This window comes from Xenopus laevis, chromosome 1S (genome assembly GCF_017654675.1).
Source record: "Xenopus laevis strain J_2021 chromosome 1S, Xenopus_laevis_v10.1, whole genome shotgun sequence".
NCBI lineage: Eukaryota > Metazoa > Chordata > Amphibia > Anura > Pipidae > Xenopus > Xenopus laevis.
Genome location: NC_054372.1, coordinates 119,930,053 through 119,953,580, shown reverse-complemented (window position 1 = coordinate 119,953,580; position 23,528 = coordinate 119,930,053). Strand labels below are relative to the sequence as shown.

The window sequence follows — 23,528 nt, the reverse complement described above, 5'->3', positions numbered from 1 at the left end:
ATTTCTGAGCTAAAGTTTCAGATATTGAAATGAGTGTGGCATAATTCAAAATAAGCATCTCTTATAGGAGTCTAGCCTTTTATCTATAGATAATACCCTGTCTCCTTTTTCTAAACAATGTAATGCTATAAAATGACATTAAGGGGCACATTTACATAGGGTTGAATATCGAGGGTTAATTAACCCTCGATATTCGACCGTCGAACTAAAATCCTTCGACTTCGAATATCGAATTCTAAGGATTTTGCGTTATTCCTACGATCGAACGATTAAATCCTTCGAATCGAACGATTTGAAGGATTTTAATCCATCGATCTGAAGGATATTCCTTCGATCAGGAAATTGAACATTGGCCTCGGTAGGTTTTAGGTGGCGAACTAGGGGGTCGAAGAATTTTTTAAAGAGACAGTACTTCGACTATCTAATGGTCGAATAATCGAACGATTTTTAGTTCTAAACGTTCGATTCGAAGTCGAAGGACGTAGTCGAAGGTCGAAGTAGCCCATTCGATGGTCGAAGTAGCCATATTCGACCATTCGAAATTCAAACTTTTTTTCCTCTATTCTTCACTCGAACTAAGTAAATGGGCCCCTAAATGATCATACTAAGGACAAATTGTGTTGGTTTAACAATAAGGAATAAAAGAAGCTGTACGTTTCTCTGTCTGAGTTTCCTGACTGCTACTGACTATGCTACAGAATGAACAGCTCCTTTGTTGGGCAGATAAAGTTACATTTATCCTGGAAGATCTGTCTTATCCCGACTGATGTCATTACTGCATGTTAGTTATATATTAATTCAATGCTCAGAGGGAATATCCACATCAGGTGTACGTCCGACCATTGAAAATTTAAATCACACCCCTCTGTCAACACTGACCAAGACATAGGATGGAAATAAAGAGTTGATATGCCAGTGATAGAGTCTTTAAGAATATAAGAATAACTTATATTTTAACACTGGCTTCAACAATGCTTCAATGACTGCTGGAGCTGTAGTGATTAGGCATTTGCACCCTATGGGCAGCATACAGCAGTGCTAAAGCTCAGTACTGTTTATGTTGACTGCATATTCTCACCCTGTACAGGCAGTGCTTTTTTGGGGCTCATCTCTACATTATGGTGTAAAACATCCCTTGCATATTATTTTTAACATGACTCTTTGATTTGTGAAGTTAATTTTAGGATTGCTGAATTTCATCATGAAAAATCTGAATTACAGCACATTTGGTTTGCAAAGAAGCTTTGGCCAAGTACTTTATGTAATACTGCTTTGTGTTCATACAGATCTTGATGTCCGAGCCAGGAAAGCTGTTACAAAAGTTTAAAGTATGGCTGCAAGAATACTGGAATTTCGCAGACCTCGTCTCCATCCTTCTCTTTTCTATTGGGATGGTACTTCGCTTGCAAGAGCAACCCTTTAGCAGCCATGGCAGAGTGATATATTGTGTGAACATTATCTACTGGTATATTCGCTTGCTTGATATATTTGGTGTAAACAAATACCTTGGACCGTATGTTATGATGATTGGAAAAATGGTGAGTTCATATTTTGTTTATTATGTGGTGCTCAACACATATATGTATATATACTATTTTATTTTCAAAAACTAGTACCAACCTCTGCGCAGACATGTTTTAATAGTCATCCATGAAAGAAAACGCAATAGGCCCAGGCAAGATTAATCTTGCATGATGATTTTCTTTTCTCTGTCATTATTTGTAATATCAAAATGTAATGGTACAGGAAGGAAACTTGACTCATTTTGGTTATGTTGTGCCCCACCCTGCAGCTGAAGAAGCCAATTACAACATACAGTGCCTCCCACTGAAAATACAGGCTCATCATATCAATTATACACTCGTCATAGTGCTGAACACCTACAAACTCATTTAGTAGTATTAGAACAATGCTTACAATATTCCACAGTGTTGATTATGCCTCTGTATGACAAAAACAATTTCAGCCTCGGACTGCTGAGGTTAAACTCCAAGGTACTAAAGTTTGGAGCTAGGTTATATTAGTAGTGCATTGGTTAAATATTTAATTGAAGTTACAGTTAAGCTGTGGACAAATTATTTAGCCTAAGGGTCAATAACTGGATCATAATATGGTCAATATAGACTTATCAAGAGAGGGCCACTTCAATGCACCAATGCAGCATTGCTCCTCTGCAAATCACTCTTGTGACCTACTGGCACCTGTTGTACTGTCTGCTCTGCCACACCAGTGGCTATTATCATCTTTTTGTAGATGTAGAATCCAATATACTGCTTTAAAAAGCCTGTATGAGATCCTGTAAGCTTTTAAAACTGTCTTCTTGATGACAGGTGGTGTGGATTTTAGGACCTTTCCCCACCTCCTTCAATTCTTTCTAGTATGGAAGTTATCCCCCAAAGACAGGAAGATCTTCCTTTATTTCTTTGATATCTTCTCATTTTAAAAGCAGGAACATTATGTAGAAATATCATTAAAGTATGACATTCACTAAAAATATAAGTAGGGGTAATAATGAACTGGAAGGCAAGGGTTCAAAGTGCACAAAATGGAAGAAAAAAACCTTTTTTTTTTGCACTTTGCAACCTGCTGCAAGTCTTCATAGTTTGTTTTGGATCACAGAAACCCACAGCCTCATGAATCCAGATCTGGCGGTGCTGTATTCATGTGGGGGGAGAGATGCAAGACATCACCCCTCTTGCCAGTCTCTGTGTGCATCATTCACTTGCCTTTTTTTTACCAATTCCTATGTGTAAAAATGTTGTCTTCATGTACAAAGTACTAAACATCATTAGAATGCAATACACAGGTATCTCTAACTACCGTTTGCTCTACTGTGCTTTTTGGTGCAACAGAAATGGCCAAGCATGAATAAGGAGTAGATCCAGTTTGCCTAAACAATGTCCATGCTTTATTTCTTAATTATATTATTTCACTTTCACTAGCATAGCAGCTAAACTTAGAGGGGGCTTTTAGTACTCATGAATAAGCCCGCAATACTTTATCCAACAAGCATGTCTGTTGCATAAAAAGCATAGACTAACCCTTCAGCTCTGTAACCAGATTCTTCTTCTTATTATGCTTATACCACTGCACCTTTTCCTCATTTGAAAAATATGAATTTTGGCAGTGTTATGTCCGAATCAAGTTTGTTTTCTGTTATTACTTTCCATTTATTCAGCCTTACATCTGCTACAAGCTATTTTGCTAAGTTAGTCACATTGTCAGCTTTTTCCAGATGTGAAGTTTTATTATCTTGTGGTTTTATTCACATTTGGTCCAAGAACATAATACCAAATTGTGACGAAAACACAAACATTGTTTGTGCTGAGCAAATCTGATTAATAGTCTGGAAAATACAAATATTGCATGAAGATTTCCAGAGTCTCGTAATGTTTTCACTAAAGTAGAAGAAAATGGCCATGCCAGTGGGAAGTGGGGGGACTGTTGGCTCAGCACAAGCCCAAGCTCCCACTGTAAGAACTCTAAACTCTTTAACTGCATAACACAGTGTAGCCAAGTCATATATTTAAAGTTTTGTTCTCTACAAAAATTTAAATCTTAGAACAAAAGCCTCATTTACGAACAAAGTTGCAGTGTTTTTCCCATAATTCAAGAGTATTGTGGCCTCAATGTGGAGTTGAATTGGACAAGATGTGTCCAAAATCTGTGCAATTTCATATACGCTTATTGACTAATTGACTGCAATTGTGTTGTATTTTACAATATTTTTTTTTTTACAATATTTTGAAGGCAATGGTGGGAAATGTGCTTGTAAAATAGAGGTCCTTACCATATTTGCTTAAGTCAGCAGAGAAGTTTTACGCAAGCACCCTCAGGGCAGAGAACTTGTTCCTATTCCTGCTTGCTGCGTTTGAGAAATTTTCTTCTGATACCATGGGAAATTCACTAAGGTGCGAAGTGGTGAACGCTGACGAAAATTCACTAGCAAAGGAGATAGACTCTGCGCAACTTCGCACTCTAACACCAGGCGAATATTCACCAGGGCTAAAGATCGTTACTACGCAAATTCACTAAGAAGTTGATTTTACTGAACGTTACCTCTTACTCCAGACTTGCCTTCGCCAGGTCTGAGCTGGCGAAGGCAAGTCTGGAGTAAGAGGTAACGTTCAGTAAAATCAACTTCTTAGTGAATTTGCAATAGAGTAGATAGGACTTAAAAAAAAAAAAAAAAGTCACATTTTTTCTAAGTCCCAAAAAACGCTGGCATCTTTTCCATTTTCATGGGTGATAGGCTGCAAAAGGACGGAAACATTTTTTATGGGTACCCTGCTTCCCCCCTACTTTTCATAACATATGGCAGATAAACTATACTCTGGGCACATGTGTAGGGCAATAAAACATCTCTATTTGCATTTATTAAGGTTCCCTGGGCTTGTTTAGTGTAATGTATTTGTTGTAACATATACGTCCATTCAAACTTTAAGTTCCCACCGTATGCAAATTCCCCTTCGCTAGCACAAATTTGCTTTGCCTGGTGAATTTTCGCTAGCGCATCTTCGCTACCATTTGCTTCGCTGAGCGCAACTTCGCATATTAGTGAATTTGCGGAGCGCTGGCGAAAATTCGCCGGGGCGAAGTGCGGCGAAGCCATCGCTGGCGCAACTCCACCGGTTACTAAATTTGCCCCTATGTTCTGTTCTGCTGGCGATTGTGTGGCATCATCCAGATACACACTACCGATTGTCAGTACCTTACTGCATATTACTAAGTATAGAACATCTTATAGAAAGAATTAAATAAAGCTCAGCACCATGGAAACGTGCTACTAAAACTGAAAGTGAAAGAACAACCGCAGGAGCAGAACAGCATCCTCCATATTCTATTTATAATAATACTGTCTTTAAAACAAGAGAGATAACATAACAGGATATAGATAGAAATACTACCGTATATTGCATTTAGAGAACTTACTGTACCAGAGGTTCAAGGTCTTGAAATAATAATGAGCCATGCTGTTTCTGATATTATTAGGCCATACTTTGAGGGGGTTATTTACTAAAATCCGAATTTATCTCCTATTTTATTTTAAAAACCATGAAGAAACGACCATGCCCAATTTTAGCTTATTTATTAATAAAAAAAACTTGATTTAATCAGATTGCAGAAAAAGCTTGAGAAAATCAATAAAAAATGAACTGCTCAATTTTTTGGGTTTATATTTCTTGAATTGCTCAAATTTTTTGTGCTTCTTTCCAAAATTGCTAGATTTTGCCCGAAAACCCCAAAAAAGTGTGGCAAAAACCCAGAAGACCCTGATTTGAGATAGGTGCCTCTCCCATTTACTTATACAGGATAATAACATTGTCAAGCAGATTCACCACTTGGCAAATAGTTCTCTTCTGAATTTTCCCACCACTACTGATCATTCAATCAGCTATAGAAGTGCACAAATGTAATTGTAACTGTGAAATATTTGCATTTGTTTTGTTACTTTAATTTCAGTCACCATTTAACCTTACTGTTCTTATTATTCCTCTCTATTTAATGTTGTTTTAGATGATAGATATGATGTATTTTGTCATCATCATGTTAGTGGTTTTGATGAGTTTCGGCGTGGCAAGGCAGGCTATCCTTTTCCCCAGCGAGGAGCCTTCATGGAACCTAGCAAAGAATATTTTTTACATGCCCTATTGGATGATATATGGAGAAGTTTTTGCAGACCAAATAGACCGTAAGCAATTCCGTTTTTGTTCTCTAGCTATTCAGGCATTTATGAGAGGGCAAATTCATGGCTTGGGGTACAAGCATTGTTTTTTAACTGAACATTATCTAAAAGAAATACAACAGGTGCTTGTTTTTTCTGTAAATATGATTTCTAAAGAGAATCATAAACAAGTGTTTTTTTCTTCAGATAATATTTTCAGAGTACATTTCTTACATATTATGTACTATATTCTTATGTAAGTACAAAACTTGTGAAATATTCTTCGGAAATCTGATGTTTATTACACAATAATGCATGTTTTCAATTTAATTTGAGCAATGACAGTTTCGGGCAATGGGGCTGAATTTGTTGTGCTTTTTGTTTTGGTTTGTTTTTTTTTTGTCATTTTCTCTTTTTAGAAATAATAAATAACAAGGCACCCATTGGCATTGTTGAACAATGCTTTTCAAAGTGAAATAGAAAATACCTCTGCATTAAAGTAATAACATGAATGCTTAATACTATAGTTCTTATTTGAAATTAGCATGGCAGAAGTTGCAGTATAACAAAACTGAATTGAAATAAAACCCATGGGCTTTAAAATTCTTCAACTGATGTAAAAAGAGGGCTATTTAACTCGATATGCTTGCTCTCCAGGTAGAACACTATGCATGTGATACTCAGTTGGTCTTTTGCAGAAATAGTCGATTTTAAAGAGACTCGAAGGCTATTGGCCGATCCATTTTCTTCTGTTCCCTTTTGTGTGTGTGCTCTGACAGGCACATGGGCAGCATTTTGGCACTTCTAAGTATGCATTTTCTTCCAAACTCCCCATGTGTGCTTACAGATCAATGCTGTGCCTGGTAATGTACAGTATGCACAACAAGGAACAGATATATATTGATATATCATGACCTGGATGAATAAAAACCTTCAGACATATAGAGGGTTATTTATTGGTTGGTGTGTATGAAGCTGAGGATTCTACACTACTGAGAGCTACCTCCATTTGGATTTGAGTTCAGCTCAATACATTTTTTATTTTATTGGTTATTTATTAAAGTCAGATTTTATTTTGGTTGGACTTTCAAAGGGAAAAAATACAATGTTTTCCACATTATTAAAAAAACTCGAATTTTTCAATATTTATTAAACCCAGATGGTGTTAAAAGTCTGAATCAAAAAATACTCCAACTCAGATCTACTAAATTCATGTAAAAGTCAATGGCAGACGTCCAATTGACATTTTGAATATATCCTGATCTGCACTGGGTTTAGTTCAATAATTCAACGATTTTGTGGATTTGGGTGTCCAATCCAAAAAATTTGCAGTTTTTGGCGTCAAATCCAAAAATTTGTACGATTTGGATTTTTTCTTTTCGTGAAAATTGATTGATAAATAAAAAAATCACTGCCTTTCAAAAAAATCGGAGTCTTTTTCAGAAAATTGGGAGAAAATTTAGTATTTTGATAAATAACCCCCAAAGTATACCTTCCCTTTTATAGACTAATACCCTTGCTAGATTATATTTTGAAGCTACAATAAAGATATCTATATGAGTGTAGGTGTAGAGATTGACCCCAGTACAGAATGCTGGATCAAAGATAAATTGATGATGAAAGGAGGTATTATAAGCATTAAAAGCTGGTTCGTTAGGATCTGATCTACAAAAAGTAAATACTCAAGATTCAAAGTGTGTGAAGAATCTGTTGCAATAAAGTGTGGTTTAAAAACCTCAGGTAAAATGCTAAGAAAATAGAGAATTGCCCATCATCTTCCCACTGTATGTCTATTACTGCAGTGTAACTGAATAAAAAGAAAATGTCAATCAAGCTAGCTATGTGGTTAAATACAACACAATAACCCCCATTTGTAATAAAAGGAACTACGTTCAACCAATAAGACTAGTAAATTCTACCTGCTGATTGATTGCTATGGGCTACTGTTCCTGGACAAAGTTAGTGCCATTCATTCCATAACCCCCTAAGATACAAGAGCTACAGGGTAGTATTGTGTAACATTAAAAAAGAAAAGTATTTTAAGGAGTCTCATTGGTGGACATTTGAAAGAATAGGAGGACAATTGGTGTAATTTACTAAAAAAAACATGTTAGGAGCCTTTGAGAATCAGTGCTTATAAACTAGATTTTCTTCTGTGTGACAAAAATATACCTTCTCTTAATACTGTCATCTTTAACTTACAATGTCAATAAACTTTGTCCTAATGTGGTTGCATCTGTTACAGATAAAAACCGTGTGCATTTGAGAAATGTACAGTTCAAATATGGTATGCTGTCTTGCTAATATCTCCAAACTGCAATTTAAACTAAAGCATGCATTCGTGCTGACCTGCTATGATATATAAGATAAACATAAGGTGTGAAACAGCTTGAAGAATTCGCATTTTACATTTCAACATTTCTGTAAAATGATTTAAAAACAATTAATCGAACAGCACCATGGAAGCCTGGGATGTAACCAGCTATCTAAAATAAGCTGGTGTCTTCCGTGTCTCCATCAGAAAGGGGTTCAATCAGATTAATTTTCAGCAAAATCATTTTACTGAGCCTATCGCATATTTTGCTGATAAACCCATTTTGTGGCAGCCATTGAGAATCATTAACATCACATACACTCATTCAGCTCATTGCAATGGCATGTGTTTTGGGTCTACAGAATACAACTTATAGACTTTTGTAAAAAGTATAAACTACATACCTTATACAAATATGTATTTTATTCCTTTAAAATATTTTTACAAATATCATATTTTCATGTGACTTGTTATATTTTTACATATATAGGTAGTTTATGACTCCATTTAAAGGAGAATTAAAATCAATATGGCTAGAAATTTCATGTTGTATATACTGAACTTACTGAACCAGCCAAAAGGTTTAGCAATTCTATAGTAGTAATGGTCCAGGCCTTCAAATTTGTCACAGAAGTTTCCCATTCTGGATATTGTTAGGAGTATCTGTGACACTGCACATGCTCATTGGGCTCTTGGCAGTGTCAAGAATTAGGTAGGGGGCGCTGTGGAGACTGATAGGGAAAGGGCGAGTCCTTGAGGAAGGAGCTGTATGTGCCTAGGGAACACTTAAATGGAAGTCAGGAACAGGTTGAGGGTTTAGAGTCAGTCTGGATCAGGTGCAGAGCAGAACAGGACGAAGATTCAGGACTGGACTAGGCTGGATGAAGAGGGCGACGACTCAGGACAGGAACAGACAGGATGGGACAGGACGGTGCAGGTGTAGATCAGATCAAACTGGGAATAGCAAGAGAGGGAGACTGGAGCAGAGGGAGACTGGATAGCAAGATAGGAGAGGGAGACTGGATAGCAAGATAGCAGAGGGAGACTGGATAGCAAGATAGCAGAGGGAGACTAGGGAAGCAACAAGACAGGGTATAAGGCAGAGCAGGTCAGGAAGCAGGAACCAGCAAGGCAGGTACAAGATGAAGTGAGTGAAAGGTACAAGGTGGAATAGAAAATGATAACAGGCAAGGGTCAGATCAAGGTCAAGGCTGGGAAGGTACAAGATAGGGTAATGCAAGACAAGACTAGACTAGGACAGGCAGACAAAGGCAAGGAGGAATAATAAGGGAAAAGAGCTAGAACTCCCTAGCTAGGGGCACTGCCGCAGTACTAGGGAGAAACAATGTAATGCTCTGGCCAGGAGTGTTCCAAGTGCTGCCCTTAAATAGGGAAGATACAGCCCTGATTGGCTGATTATAGCTAATCAGGCGGCAGCAGGGCTGGGGCTGCAGAGGCCAAACAGGCTGCAGCTGAGCTGGGGCTGGAGAGGCCAATCAAGCGGCAGCTGGGCTCCGGGTGCAGAGACCAGGTTACACATAGCGAGCAACCCTACAAGCTGCTCACCTGGCCAAATGGTTAAGGCATCAAGCCAGAAACCCAAAGGTCCCTGGCTCGAATCCCAGCAATACCTGACAGGTAGCTGTTGAAAAGCTAAGTTTAGGGGTCATAGCAAATCAAGAAGCAGAAAATGACGTTTGCCTGTCATATAAACTGATGCTGCAGGGCTGAGTTAGTGCTCTTACACATGAGCGTTCTCCCCTGCGTTCCATTTTTTGGCGTTCAGCCGCAGGGGAGCGCAGGAATAGACGCAAGTCATTATTTGAAATGGGGCTGTACTCACTCAGGCGCGTGTAGGCGCCGAACGCAGGAAAAATGCAGCATGTTGCGTCTGAACCTGCGTTCGGCGCCTACACGCGCATGAGTGAGTACAGCCCCATTTCAAATAATGACTTGCGTCTATTCCTGCGCTCCCCTGCGGCTGAACGCCAAAAAACAGAACGCAGGGGAGCGCAGGTCAGAACGCTCATGTGTAAGAGCCCTAATGCTGGTTTCTGATCTGCCTTTTACCCATAATCTGAATTCACTAATCAACCTTATATTGTGCCATTTATATTGCATATTGCCTAAGCTCAGTACATGACAGCAGCACAGAGCATGTGCAGTGAATCAGCAGATAAGAAGATGGGGAGCTACTGGGGCATCTTTGGAGACACAGATCTTTACTGCTAAAGTGCTGTTATTGCCTTGGGCTGGAACAAAAGCCTAAAACATAATGTACAACATCTCTGCCCTATTTCTTTAGTTAAGCTTTAGTTCTCCTTTAAAGAAGCCAAAGTCTTTGAGAACTGAAGAATATACCAACATTTTTGCAGCAGTCTGTTTATTATTCTACTTATGACAACCCAGAGCTTATACTGTTGGCATACTCTATGCATAAAGTGGAATCAGCCCAGTTCGAAGGTAATTCTCTAATATTCCTGAAATCTGCATTGTCCACACTCAGGTCTCTGAAGAACGCTTTCCTTTTCCAAATATCAATGGCTTTGTGGAATAAATAATCAAAGGGATTTATTTAAGTTTAGAAAAAGCTTTAAATAGAAAAAAACCTAGAGAACACAATAAATACCGTATGAAATCATTTCAACTGGGCAACTGTACAAGGATGAGACTATGGGTTATACACAGTACAGGTATGGGATCCGTTATCCAGAAACCCGTTATCTTGAAAGATACAAATTATGTAAAGGCCATCTCCCACAGACTTCATTATAATGAAATCATTAAAATTTTGAAAAATTATTTCCTTTTTTTCTGTAATAGTAACATAGTTAAATCGGGTTGAAAAAAGACAAAGTCCATCAAGTTCAACCCCTCCAAATGAAAACCCAACATCCATACACACACCCCTCCCTACTTTCACATACATTATATATATCCATACCTATACTAACTATAAAGTTTAGTATTACAATTGCCTTTGATATTCTGTCTGTCAAACTGCACTGCATACTCCAGATGAGGCCTCACCAGGGACCTATAAAGAGGCATAATTATGTTTTCATCCCTTGAGTTAATGCCCTTTTTTATGCAAGACAGAACTTTATTTGCTTTAGTAGCCACAGAATGACACTTCCCAGAATTAGACAACGTGTTATCTACAAAGACCCCTAGATCCTTCTCATTTAAGGAAACTCCCAACACACTGCCATTTAGTGTATAACTTGCATTTATATTATTTTTGCCAAAGTGCATAACCTTGCATTTATCAACGTTGAACCTCATTTTCCAGTTTGCTGCCCAGTTCTCCAACTAAGACAAATCACTCTGCAAAGTGGCAGCATCCTGCATGGAACCTGTAGTTCTGCACAATTTAGTATCATCTGCAAATATAGAAACAGTACTTTCAATGCCCACCTCCAGGTCATTAGTGGAAAAGCAATGGACCTAGTACAGAGCCCTGCGGTACTCCACTAACAACACTGGTCCAATTAGAAAATGTTCCATTTACCACCACTCTTTGTAGTCTATCTTTTAGCCAGTTCTCTATCCAGGTACAAATTCTATGTTCCAGGCCAACATTCCTTAATTTAACCAGTAACCTTTTGTGTGGCACTGTATCAAATGCTTTAGCAAAGTCTAAGTAAATCACATCCACTGCCATCCCAGAATCGAGGTCCACTGTCAAAGTTTGCACTTCTGAAATTTAGTGTTTTAGTTACTCCCTTATAATAAAACAGTACCTTGTACTTGGTCCAAACTAAGATATAATTAATCCTTATTGAACTCAAAACTAGCCTATTGGGTTTACAAGATTTTCTAGTAGACTTAAGTATTGAAGATCAAAATAACAGAAAGATACGTTATCCGGAAACCCACAGGTCCAGAGCACTCTGGAAAATAGGTCACATACCTGTAATATATATTTCTCTTCAGAGCACCAACAATGACAAATCATTGCTAATCATTAATCATACACTGTAGTATTTCAAAATTGCTGACAAAAAACTAAAACATTCTTTGTAAATATGTAAATTAAGCAATCATTTGGTCAATCATGATGAGGTGCACATGCACAGGGAAAAGTCAGATTCTGGCACACTCTCACATAAAAAGATTTTTGACGATTAAAGTCTTCTTTCACTTGGGGTGCCAAGTGAATGTATTTACTTACCTGAAACCCTGGGCTGTTGTTCCTATCAGCAGAAAACTGCACCTGCCCAGGGTTATTCCAGTGAGCACCACAAAGCAATCCTTTTCCGGATTCTTCATTCTTCTCATGGCTGCACATGCGCAGTAGAGTGAAAAGCCGAACTTTAACTAAAAAGTCGACTATTTCGTTCTACTGTGCATGCGTCTGTCCCAGGAAATTTGAACAAAGATGAAGCTGGAAGAGGATCGCTCATTGGTGCTCACTGGTATAACCCCCGGGCCGGTGCATTTTTCTGCTGATAGGAGCACCAGCCTGGGGTTTAAGGTAAGTAAATACAATCACGTGGGGGTGCCTAACATTTGGCACCCCCAAGTGAAAGAAGACTTTCCTTCTCTTTTAAGTCCAAGTGGACACATCTGATCTTTTCCTTATTGTTTCATGATTATGTGTTTTTTAGAAACTAATTTTGTTCATTTATTCATTAATATCTGCCATTCATCTCATTTAAAAGATATTGTGATTGCAAATCCCACCAGTCACCGGCAAGTAATGAGTCCTGACAAATGCATGGTGAAGCATGAAAATATCAAAAAGAAGGCAAAAAAAAACATGAAGCTTGGGTGCTGAAAAAAAATGACCTCCTACTTTTTTATTTTACTTTTCTAGCTCCTTGTGGATATAATGAAACTGGAGAGGATGGGAAAATAATCCAGCTTCCCCCCTGCAAAACAGGAGCATGGATTGTCCCTGCTATCATGGCCTGCTATTTATTAGTTGCCAACATTCTTCTAGTGAACCTCCTAATTGCAGTATTTAAGTAAGCTTTTCATTGTATTTCACTGTTACAGTTGTTGTACTGTACGTTGGGATGTATTTGGTTTATTTATCCTTAATGAAATTTGGAAATGTAAACATAATATTTTGATAATTCCACAGTAAGAAATAGAGATTAATTAGCATTTTCTGTGATATAGTAACTTCTATAAAGTGTCAGTTACAACTTCTTTATACCTGCACACTGGAACAATAACAATTTAAAAAAATAAAATGATGTGGACAATAAAATAGCAATAGTGTACAATAAACATTTTTTTCTGGAATGGACCATGACACATTTCCATGATTGCACCCTACAGAGGTACTGTGGTTGCAAGTTAACACCTATTTTAGTAAGTAAACTCCTTTAATTAAAAGTTGCAGGGCCTATTCACATATATCATTTGTCCAGCAACCTGTGACTAAGTTGCTTGTGTTGCAGCTTTATAACTATCCCTCACTAAACCATACAATCTTGCAAAGGAAAAATAAAAAATACTGTTTGCAAAACATAACACATACTGTAGCATATAATTGATATGAATCCATGGCAAACTAATCCCAATTTGAGTGTTATAATTGTCATATAAGAAGCAGATACATTAAATGGTTGGTTCACCCTTAAGTTAACTTTTAGTATGTTATGTAATAGCCAGGTTTCAAATGGGGCCCACTGACCCCATCTAAAAATAAATGTTCTGTAAGCCTACACATTTATTGTTATTGCTACTTTTTAATTACTCATCTTTCTATTCAGGCCTTCTCCTATTTCTATTCCAGTCTTTTTTTCAAATCAATGCATTGTTACTAGGCTAATTTGGACCCTAGCAACCAATTGCTGATATTGCAAACCGAAGAGCTGTGTACAACCCCTTTAACTGTTGCTCAGCGATTGGCGTTAAAATAAAGTTTTACTTTTCCCAGTATCATTCTTTCTGAGATCAGCATTTTATTCCATAAGTAAGAATTACAGGTATGGGATCCATTATGCGGAAACCCGTTATGCAGAAAGTTTCAAATTACAGAAAGGTCTCCCATAGACTCTTTCATCCAAATAAATCACTTTTTCCTCTGTAATAATAAAACAGTACCTTGTACTTGATCCAAACCAAGATATAATTAATCCGTATTGAAAGAAAAGCCAGCCTATTGGGTTTATTTCATGTTTAATTGGTTTTCTAATAGATTTAAGGGATGAAGATCCAAATTATGGAAAGATCTGTTATCCGGAAAACCCCAGGTCCCGAGCATTCTGGATAACAGGTCCCATACCTGTATTATGAACTAACCACATTTTCTTCTTTCTTCCTTCTTCCCTAAGCAATACATTCTTTGAAGTGAAGTCTATATCAAACCAAGTTTGGAAATTTCAGCGCTATCAGCTGATCATGACCTTTCATGAAAGGCCAGTCTTGCCTCCTCCATTAATCATTTTCAGCCATTTTACAATGATATGCAAGCATCTGTGCTGTCGTTGGAGAAAACGTGAACTTGATCAAGATGAGCGAGACTATGGACTTAGTAAGCATTTCAATTCTAGTAATGCCTAGCTTTGCATTGTAATTACCTGCCTACCATACACACATCATATACAGTATGTCAAAAAATGAATTTGTCCTAATAAGATGCCAATGAAAATATTATGTACACTAAAGCTGCTAATACAGTTGCAATTTGCAACACACAAAATGGAAACAAATCACTGTAGGGGATATTAAGATTTATGAATAGCATAATCCAGTCATTAGTTTTTCATGTTACATGCAGATTGCTAAATAATAATTATGGATCTATCAATTCCAATACCTCCATAAACATTTTGGTAATTCATTAAACATATTAGCATATCTGTTGCAGGTCACACCCACATTTCATATTGTTAAATATCGTAAAAGATGGCAAAATTAGGCATGGTCTAGAAGGATAATCCTTTAGATTGTAAACTTTTGTGAGTAGGGCCTGTTGACCCTATTTTGTACTTTAAAACTCTTGTTTGTTAAAGTATTGAAGACCCTTGTAAATTAGAAATTAATGTAAAGTGATGCATAACTTGCAGGCTATATATAAATAAATGATGATAATGATATCAATTGTGCTTTCTACATCAGGCCCAATTTTTTAACAAAAAATGGAAATTCATTAAAGGCAGTCTGAAATGTTTTATTATATTATATATATATATATATATATATATATACATATATATATACATATGGATTGTGATGGATTGTGATGTGAGAAATAAAAGCTATCACTTTGAAATGAAAATGAGAGTGCGGATCCTCTATTACTTATATATATATATATATATATATATATATATATATATATATATATTTCTTGTAAACCCTATTCTATTATTTGTCAATTATGCGAAATAATTTTTGTTTACCATTGCACTTTGAAACAAATACAGGTATGATATCCATTATACAGAAACCCATTATCCAGAAAGCTCCAAATTGCAGGGAGGCCATCTCCCACAGACTCCATTTTAGTCAATAATTCAAACTAAGATATAATAAATCATTATTGAAGGCAGAATAATCCTATTGGGTTTTTTTTAGTAGATTTAAGGTATGGAGATCCACATAACGGAAAGACCCCTTGCCTGGAAAACCCCAGGTCCCAAGCATTCTTGATAACACTTCCCATAACCTGTATATTAATGATACATTTTACACATCCAAATGTGTTTATACACAATTTACTCATCCAAGCCACACAATGTGTTGGAAAGCATTGTTAAGAAGTCAAAAGATGACCTTGGTGATAAAAAATATATATATATATAGGGTAATATTTATGATTACTTGCTACTTCTACTTTTATGTTGGTAAATGCAAAATAAAAAAATGTTTCTAATATAGTTAGCCAATAATGTAAAGGCTGGAGTGACTGGATGTCTAACATAACAGAACAGAATCCAACTTCCTGATTTTCATCTCTCTAACTCTTAGTTAGTCAGCGAAAGGAGGCCACATGGGACATCACTGTTCAGAGAGTTTGCAATTGATCTAGAATGCAGCTCAGGTTCAAAGGCAAATCGTTATGACACATGTTCTCCCCCCTCAAGTCACAAGGGGCAAATTTACTAAAGGGTGAAGGGCTAATGCTAGCGAAAATTCGCCAGCGTGACGTCATTTTGCCACTTCACCGATTTACTAACGGTTGCTGGCGTAAATTCGCTAGCAAAGTGGACCTACTCTAGCGCTACTTCGCACCCTTACGCCTTACGGCAAAGCTGCGCTCTGGCGAAGGGATGTAACAAAGCTAATTCACTAAGTTGCGGATTTTCGTGAACGTTACCTCTCGCGCCAGACTTTACTTCGCCACCTCAGACCAGGAGAAGTGCAATAGAGTAGATAGGGATGGTCCAAAAAAAGTTGAAATTTTTTCTAAGTCCCAAAAAAACACTCTCGTCTTTTCCTTTTTATAGGGTGATTGGCTGAATAAGATTGAAATTTCCCCCCTACATTTGATAACATATGGCACCTAAACTATATAGTGGGCACATGTGTAGCACATTAGAACACATTTATTAAGGTTCCCAGGCTTGTGTAGTGTAATGTGTTTGCTGTGGCATATACGCCCATTGTACTTTAACTGCACGCTAGCGTAAGTTCGAACCACTGATCGCAAAATCGCTAGCGCAACTTCGCAAATGATCGGTAACTTCTGCGCAATTTCGGATCTTCGTGAATTTTCGCAGCTCTGGCGAATCTACGCCTGGCGAAGTGCGGCGAAGCCAACGCTGGCGCAACTTCGAAGGTAAGTAAATTTGCATGCAAGTGAGCTGCAAACCAGGAAGTCGTGTTCTGGCTATTATATCAGACATCCAGTCACTCCAGCCTTTATACATTACATTTTTGCCTAACTAACTATATTGAAAACATTTTTTTTTTTTGCACAGCCTATCTATTTACCCAGTTTTTATTATTATACTGAACAATTCCTTTAGCAGTTCTGCAAAATAGCAACTTATACTGACAACATATGTCTTTGTTTTCTTCTGCTAACTAGAGTTATTTATAACAGAGGATGATCTGAAAAAAGTACATGACTTTGAAGAGCAATGCATTGAAGAGTATTTCAGAGAAAAGGATGACAGGTTTAATTCCTCCAATGACGAAAGAATTCGAGTAACAGCAGAAAGGTGGGGATTTTTCTCTTTTAACCAGAGATATATCATAGGACAGACATGGGAACCTATTATCTGGAATCCAAAATGCTCTATGATTCAGCAAATTCATTTTCCACATTTCTCACGTTTAAAGCAAACAATTCTTCATTTTGTCTCAGTTGCTTATTCTCTGTATTTATACAACAGTACATTTTACATTATGATAACTAAGCTCCTATAAACTCCATGTCGATGGCAAAGCAGCAATACTATAATACTTTTTTAATACTTTTCTTCGTATTTAAATGTTAATAGTGTTAAGACATGTTGCTCTGCATTACAGAAAGATACTTGATCTGGCAAACCCCAGGTCCATAGCATCCTGGATAAAGGCCCGTGCTCTTAATCAGGTAAATAGTAGCCTTTCAAATATTGTTAGGCCTGGCTGCTTCTTGGAAAAAATGCGGCAATTTATAATATCATTCAGAGGTATATCTTTAATCTTAGTACTCTGTGCTTCACCCAGTTTTAAGTAAGCTCACTAAGCTCCTTTCCCTTAACAAACTGTAATTGCCTAAAATTGCAGAATACTAATTGGCTTGGCCAATTTAAAAACAATTTGATGCAAAGATCAACAGAGCAACCAGTTCTGCATTCTCTTAAGCAATATATACATATAAATATTAAAAAAGGACACCGTTATTTGTTAGCTATGCTCACTATACAAAAGCTAAGGTTTTAGACTCAAGTGTTTGAAGTAATGACATACTTCAAAGAAATGCACTGATGAAAATCCATTTGTTTTAATATAAAAATGTGCATACATTTTTTTCCTTCCAGCCAATAAGTTTTTTATCATTTTTCTTGTATACTGATACCTTGTCTTCTTTAATTTAGCTTTTTTTTGCCCTTTCAGCCATAATCCCCAAATATAACAAGCTACTTCTTTAGTTCTGGCTTTTCTGACAGTCAATAAATATCAATGCATTCTTTCACAAAGATTCATTAATATAGCTTTTCTTCCTGGCATGAATTTTTATTACAACAGTTTACTCATAGTCTGTCCAATGGGTCCCCTCTCATATACGTTTGTTAGTCTAGATGCCCCAGTATAACCTAGTTGAACATAAGACCCACATTGGCCCTGGGTTGGTACAATGCACAATAGACTGACACTTGATAAAGGGCAACTCTGCTCGAAACATCTAGTGTCCAATAAAAGGATATTTTGCAGCATAGCTTCTGCTATATACTTTCAGTTTATTGTATTGATTACATTGTGGTGCCTAGGTCAGGGTAGAGGAGCAGACAGTAGGATAAAAAGTATTTTTTGGAATAGATACTCCAATCTGTTGGAACAAGTTATTTTAAACTGTTTTTCCACTTATTGGACAGTAAAGAGTATTGGGGTGTCCAGAAGCTAACCCTGCGCTGACAGATCAGGGAAGAGGTTTTTTCTTACATACATTGACCTAATAATTCTTTTACTTTTTATAATACTGTAACACTTATTTGGGCCAGTCGGGGTTAATTCACCAGCTAGAACACTAGAGCATGGGTTACACGCGACTTACACCCAGGGCAGGGCCTTCGCTAAGTGGAAATGTTCCCTCTATGGTGTAGTGCAACTACATCCCCCCCAGGCTACTGTGCACACAAAAACAACTTGGGCGCCAGGAGGTTCTTAACAATCAGGAACGGTTTATTATGCCAAAAAGGGCAAATGACCACAGGTTTCAGTACTCACGCAGGAGTTAAGGAAAACAGCATATTGAGAGCTCACACAGATCAAAGGCAGGCTCACACAGAGAGTACACAGGCAATTGCAGTACAACCTTTCCCTCTTGGAAGTTGTCAGGAAAGTAGCTTCTACCCTACAGTCCCTCTTCACTGAGGTCCCTGACTGGAGGCAACACACAGAGCCTCTGGGAAGCTACTCCCTTACTGCAAATCCTTGTTGGAGCTTCAGCTGCTCTTTCTCTCTATCCTATCTGCCTTTCTCTTCTAGAGAGACTATGACAAGTCTGCCCTAGTATATCTGTTCCTCATTCACGGGGTTTCCTGGTCCCCGACTTGGACACATGACTTCTTCTGGGCCTATTGCACTCAGTCCCCCTGAGCACATCCAGCTGGATCAGCATCCAGAGGCAAAAGAGGAAGAGGCCACTCCCTGCACACACTATATAGGAGTGTGTCAGAGCAGTGTCATCAAATCTCTCAGCCTATCACTGTAAAGGTTATTCTGTAACAGGGATTCTACCCAATAACCCAAGGAAATGGTGAAAAGATTAACTCTATAGGGCCTGTATCCCTATTGGGCCCTACAATACTATTCCAATTATTAGAACGTCATTATCATTTTATGTGCCTTTATATAGTTCATAAATATGAATGTATGAATTGTGTACCTTTTTTCTCTCTTTCCCATGTATCCCCTTGGAAAATTCTCTTTTTAGAATTTTCCATTTCTTTTCTTACTCTTTATCTACATTGTCTTCCCCCATATTCCATGTGAGACATTTTTCCTGTCTCTGTCTCCCTGCATGGCATTTCCTTATAAGCCATTCTTAACTTTTTCTCCTAAAACTACCAGTACCAGTACCAGTTTACCTCTGTCTCCTAAGTACTGTACTAAGTACCAATTAAATATTTTTAAATACAATGGATATGTGGGGCAGAGATGAGTTGTGGCCTTATTAGAACAAAGTGGGTGTAGACATTTAAACAAAGCTGCTCTCAGGGGCGTAACTATAGAGGAAGCAGACCCTGCGGTTGCAGGGGGGCCCAGGAGTGTAGAGGGCCCAGTGAGACCCTAATTAATTAGCAATTTTAATATATCTTGGTAAAATAGGCCAACTTATAAATATTTTGGGGCCCTAAAATGAATTTGCTATGGGGCCCAGTAACAACTAGTTACGCCACTGGGCCTGCTCTTACAATATTGTGCCTCCTGCTTTATCTTTGACCTAGGAATGCATTGCCTAAATGTGCTGCAAGTACACACAAATGTTGTAACCAGAATCCTTTTGCATTGAAGGGTGGAAAACATGTCAATGCGACTGGAGGAAGTGAATGAGCGAGAACATTTTATGAAGGCATCACTTCAGACAGTAGATATCCGGCTTGCACAGTTGGAAGAAATGCTGGGAAGAATGGCTACAGCAATGGAACGACTCACTGGAGTTGAAAGAGGTGAAACGAATAAAGCAAGGTCTAGAACCTCTTCAGACTGCACAGATGCAGCATATATTGTAAGACAGAGCAGTTTCAATAGCCAAGAAGGAAATACATATAAGCTCCATGATATAATAGATCCTGTAGGAGAGGAACCATTGTCTCCTACCTCCCCCAATCTTACACCACGCATGAGAAGTCAGTCTTTTTATGCTACAAATTTGAGAGACAAAGGTGGCATTGACCGTTTTGAAGGTTTTTTTAAGGAAAGAACCTTAAATCTGCACAGAGCTATAAGCTCCCACTCAATATCTAAAGATACAAAGCCCCCTCCTTCCCCTCTAAACTCTTTGTCAGTTGTGCCAGATTCCAGGAGGCCTTCATCTTGCATAGACATATATGTTTCAGCTATGGATGAGGCACAGTTTTGTCTAGACCCTGGTGAGAGCTCGATGAATGTAGCTTGCACTGGAGACCCAATGGTGGATATAGGTTCAATAGGACAAGGCTGCAGCTCTTCAACACACTGTGGTAGAAGTTGCAGTAGAAACCCTAGCTATGAGGAAAGTATCCCAATGGATACATTTACATATCCTCAAGAAATTGCAGGTATTCCAATCAGCCAAAACCCTTGGGATACAGATTCTCCCCTATGTCATACATTAGAGCGCTCCAAAAGTAGTCGCTATCTGGCCACATCACCATTTATCTTAGAAGAAACACCTATTGTGAAGTCCCAGACTTTTATGTTCTCTCCTTGTCGAAGCTACTACAGCAATCTTGGAGTACCAGTAAAGACTGCAGAATACACAAGTATCACAGACTGTATAGATACTAGATGTGTCAGCAATACACCACAGGCCACTGCAGAAAGATCTACATCTCCTGGGTTTGTACGAGAAAAGGTAGAAGACTTAAGCAGTTGTCACCCAGAGAGAGAAGCTGAGCTAAGCCATCCAAGCTCAGACAATGAAGACCACAATGCAGAGCTGAAAACCAAGTGTACTCTGACCTCTTTATCTGCCCATGAAAGTAGCTCTTCAAGGACACTTTTCAACAATATATCATTCCCAAAAATAGAGCGGGCAAACAGTTACTCTGCAGAGGAACCCAGTATGACATACTCACACACAAAGAAAAGCTACTCAATAAGCGACAAACTAGATAAGCAGCGTACCACTGCAAGCCTTAGAAATCCATTCCAAAGGAGTAAGTCTTCTAGGCCTGAAAGTCGAGGGGATAACCTGTCCATGAGAAGACTCTCGAAAACAGCGGCCTTCCGTAGCTTTGAAAGTAAACATAGCTACAGTTAAAGAAAATTAACTCTTGGTAAAGTAGGAGTAAGAGGTTATATCATTATCTGTACACACCATAACCAACAAAATTAATTGAGTACAATGTTGAGTACTGGGCCAAAGCAACTGCTGACACTGGTCACCTACTTTGCAGTATCTGTTTCTGATAGACCAGATTATAATCCGGTGGTATTTATATGCATTATTATCACAAGTACATCAAGTATCTCATGAGAGATTTTCTTTGCCATGTACAAAACAGATACCACTCTTCATTCATTGAAATCATTAGCAAACATAGGCAACATGGTTTTGTATGAGCTCCATTCTATGGCAGCAATCAAGTTTTAATGTATTCCACAACAGTAGGTCTCAGGTCTTGAATCCTGCTATGCCAACAAGACAATTATTCATCATGGTGAATGGACAAGCTAGTGACTATGATATGAACACTGACTCTTCTGTATTATCTTCCAGTGCCACAAAATAGTTATTTTATTCAACATAAATCTAATTGAAACCTGAAGGGAAGACGTGTCTTTTGCATTGCAATACAAGAAAGAATATCTATAGAAAAACATATCCAAATGAACTTTCTTGTTTTTAATGGGGAATCTAGCACAGTGAAGTAAGCTCAGGATGAATGTAATTTAATGGTTTATTGTTATATATTTATTTTTCTACCATGTGTTGTCAATGCAGTTGCCTCAGTAAACGCATGCTTTGAGAGCAGTGACAATAACATGCTGATACGCTTTGTGAGAGTGTTGTTTCAGTGTTCTCAATATTCTAATTCCTACTCTGTAATCACTGCCAGATCATTCTTACTCTTTTGACAGCACATTGAGCCTATTACAAACATGAGTAATTTGTGTCATTTCAAAATTTATACAAAGAAGGGATTTTATTTAAGCACTGGTGTTGGTATTGGCCTAAGTAAATATATACCACAGACGCCCTAAGTGATATTGTGTTAATATACAATATGACATGAGCAGAAACATTTTCCAAGGGAATTAGGCCTAAACAGTATGAGAAATGACGTGGGGAAACCTATTGACGCGACTTTGGTATAAAAACATTACATTCAGTCTAACACATGCAAAGAATGACTGACAATCTTATATTCTATTATTTTGTGGGGTTTTTTCTGTTCATTCAAAATACAATGGAATTGTTCAACAAAACAATCTTTGTTATGTATTAGTAAAAGAAAAAATAGCATATAAGTATACACTGTACTAGAATACTTATGGTAACAAGAAAAAGAAATAAGCTATTTTCAACCATTTCTCCATATCCATCCAATTCTCATATTCAAGGTAGTTTGGTGAGTCACTCCTACCAAAGCCACACTGACTTCTTCCCCCAATTTATCATTACATTTTCCCGAAAAATTCTTGTGCTGGAAAAGTCTCAATAAGATCATTAAAAAATTCAAATCTGCAACTTTTTCGGATTTGACAACCGAATACAGCAATGTTTTCAGATTTGACGCCCGAATACCGCAACTTTTTCAGAAACCCAGCGCAAAGCAGGATATCTTTAGGACAACCGCCATTGACTTCTACATAAACTCAACAGATCTGTATTGGAGTACTTTTTAATTCTGACTTTTCACACCATTGGGGTTTAATAAATCATGAAAAATTTGCGTTTTTTCTTTCTACAAACCATTGTGGTTTTCCAAGCAGAAAAAAATGTACTTTGATAAATAACCCCCTTAAATTTGGAATCAATTGCTGAACTATATTGTGTGCCATTTTTCATGATACATTTGTGTTCAGGGATAGCTTAGATTTCAGTCTAGAAGAGAAAGGATACCAGTTTTAGATATAAAATGATGGTGTGCATTATTTGCACATAATAGTTGGATGCATATATTTTCCAACAAAAAGAGAGCATGGGTGTCATTTACAATTAATGGGTGCCTTAAAGTACAATATTCTTAGCAATTATAATCAGATTGCCTTGTGTAGTGCGTTAAA

General features: G+C 37.6%; 1 protein-coding gene across 1 annotated transcript in view; it reads left to right on the top strand.

The window, feature by feature from the left end:
- The window catches only part of trpm3.S (transient receptor potential cation channel, subfamily M, member 3 S homeolog), a 186,209-nt gene extending 163,224 nt beyond the window's left edge, over window positions 1-22,985 (top strand). Inside the window, exons 20-25 of the mRNA XM_018243848.2 lie at window positions 1,287-1,538; window positions 5,518-5,692; window positions 12,799-12,949; window positions 14,270-14,469; window positions 16,972-17,104; window positions 20,109-22,985. Of these exons, the coding sequence (XP_018099337.1) occupies window positions 1,287-1,538; window positions 5,518-5,692; window positions 12,799-12,949; window positions 14,270-14,469; window positions 16,972-17,104; window positions 20,109-21,558 (2,361 nt within the window). The 3' untranslated portion in view covers window positions 21,559-22,985. The remainder of the gene's footprint in view (window positions 1-1,286; window positions 1,539-5,517; window positions 5,693-12,798; window positions 12,950-14,269; window positions 14,470-16,971; window positions 17,105-20,108) is intronic.
- The last annotated feature ends 543 nt before the right edge of the window (window positions 22,986-23,528 follow it).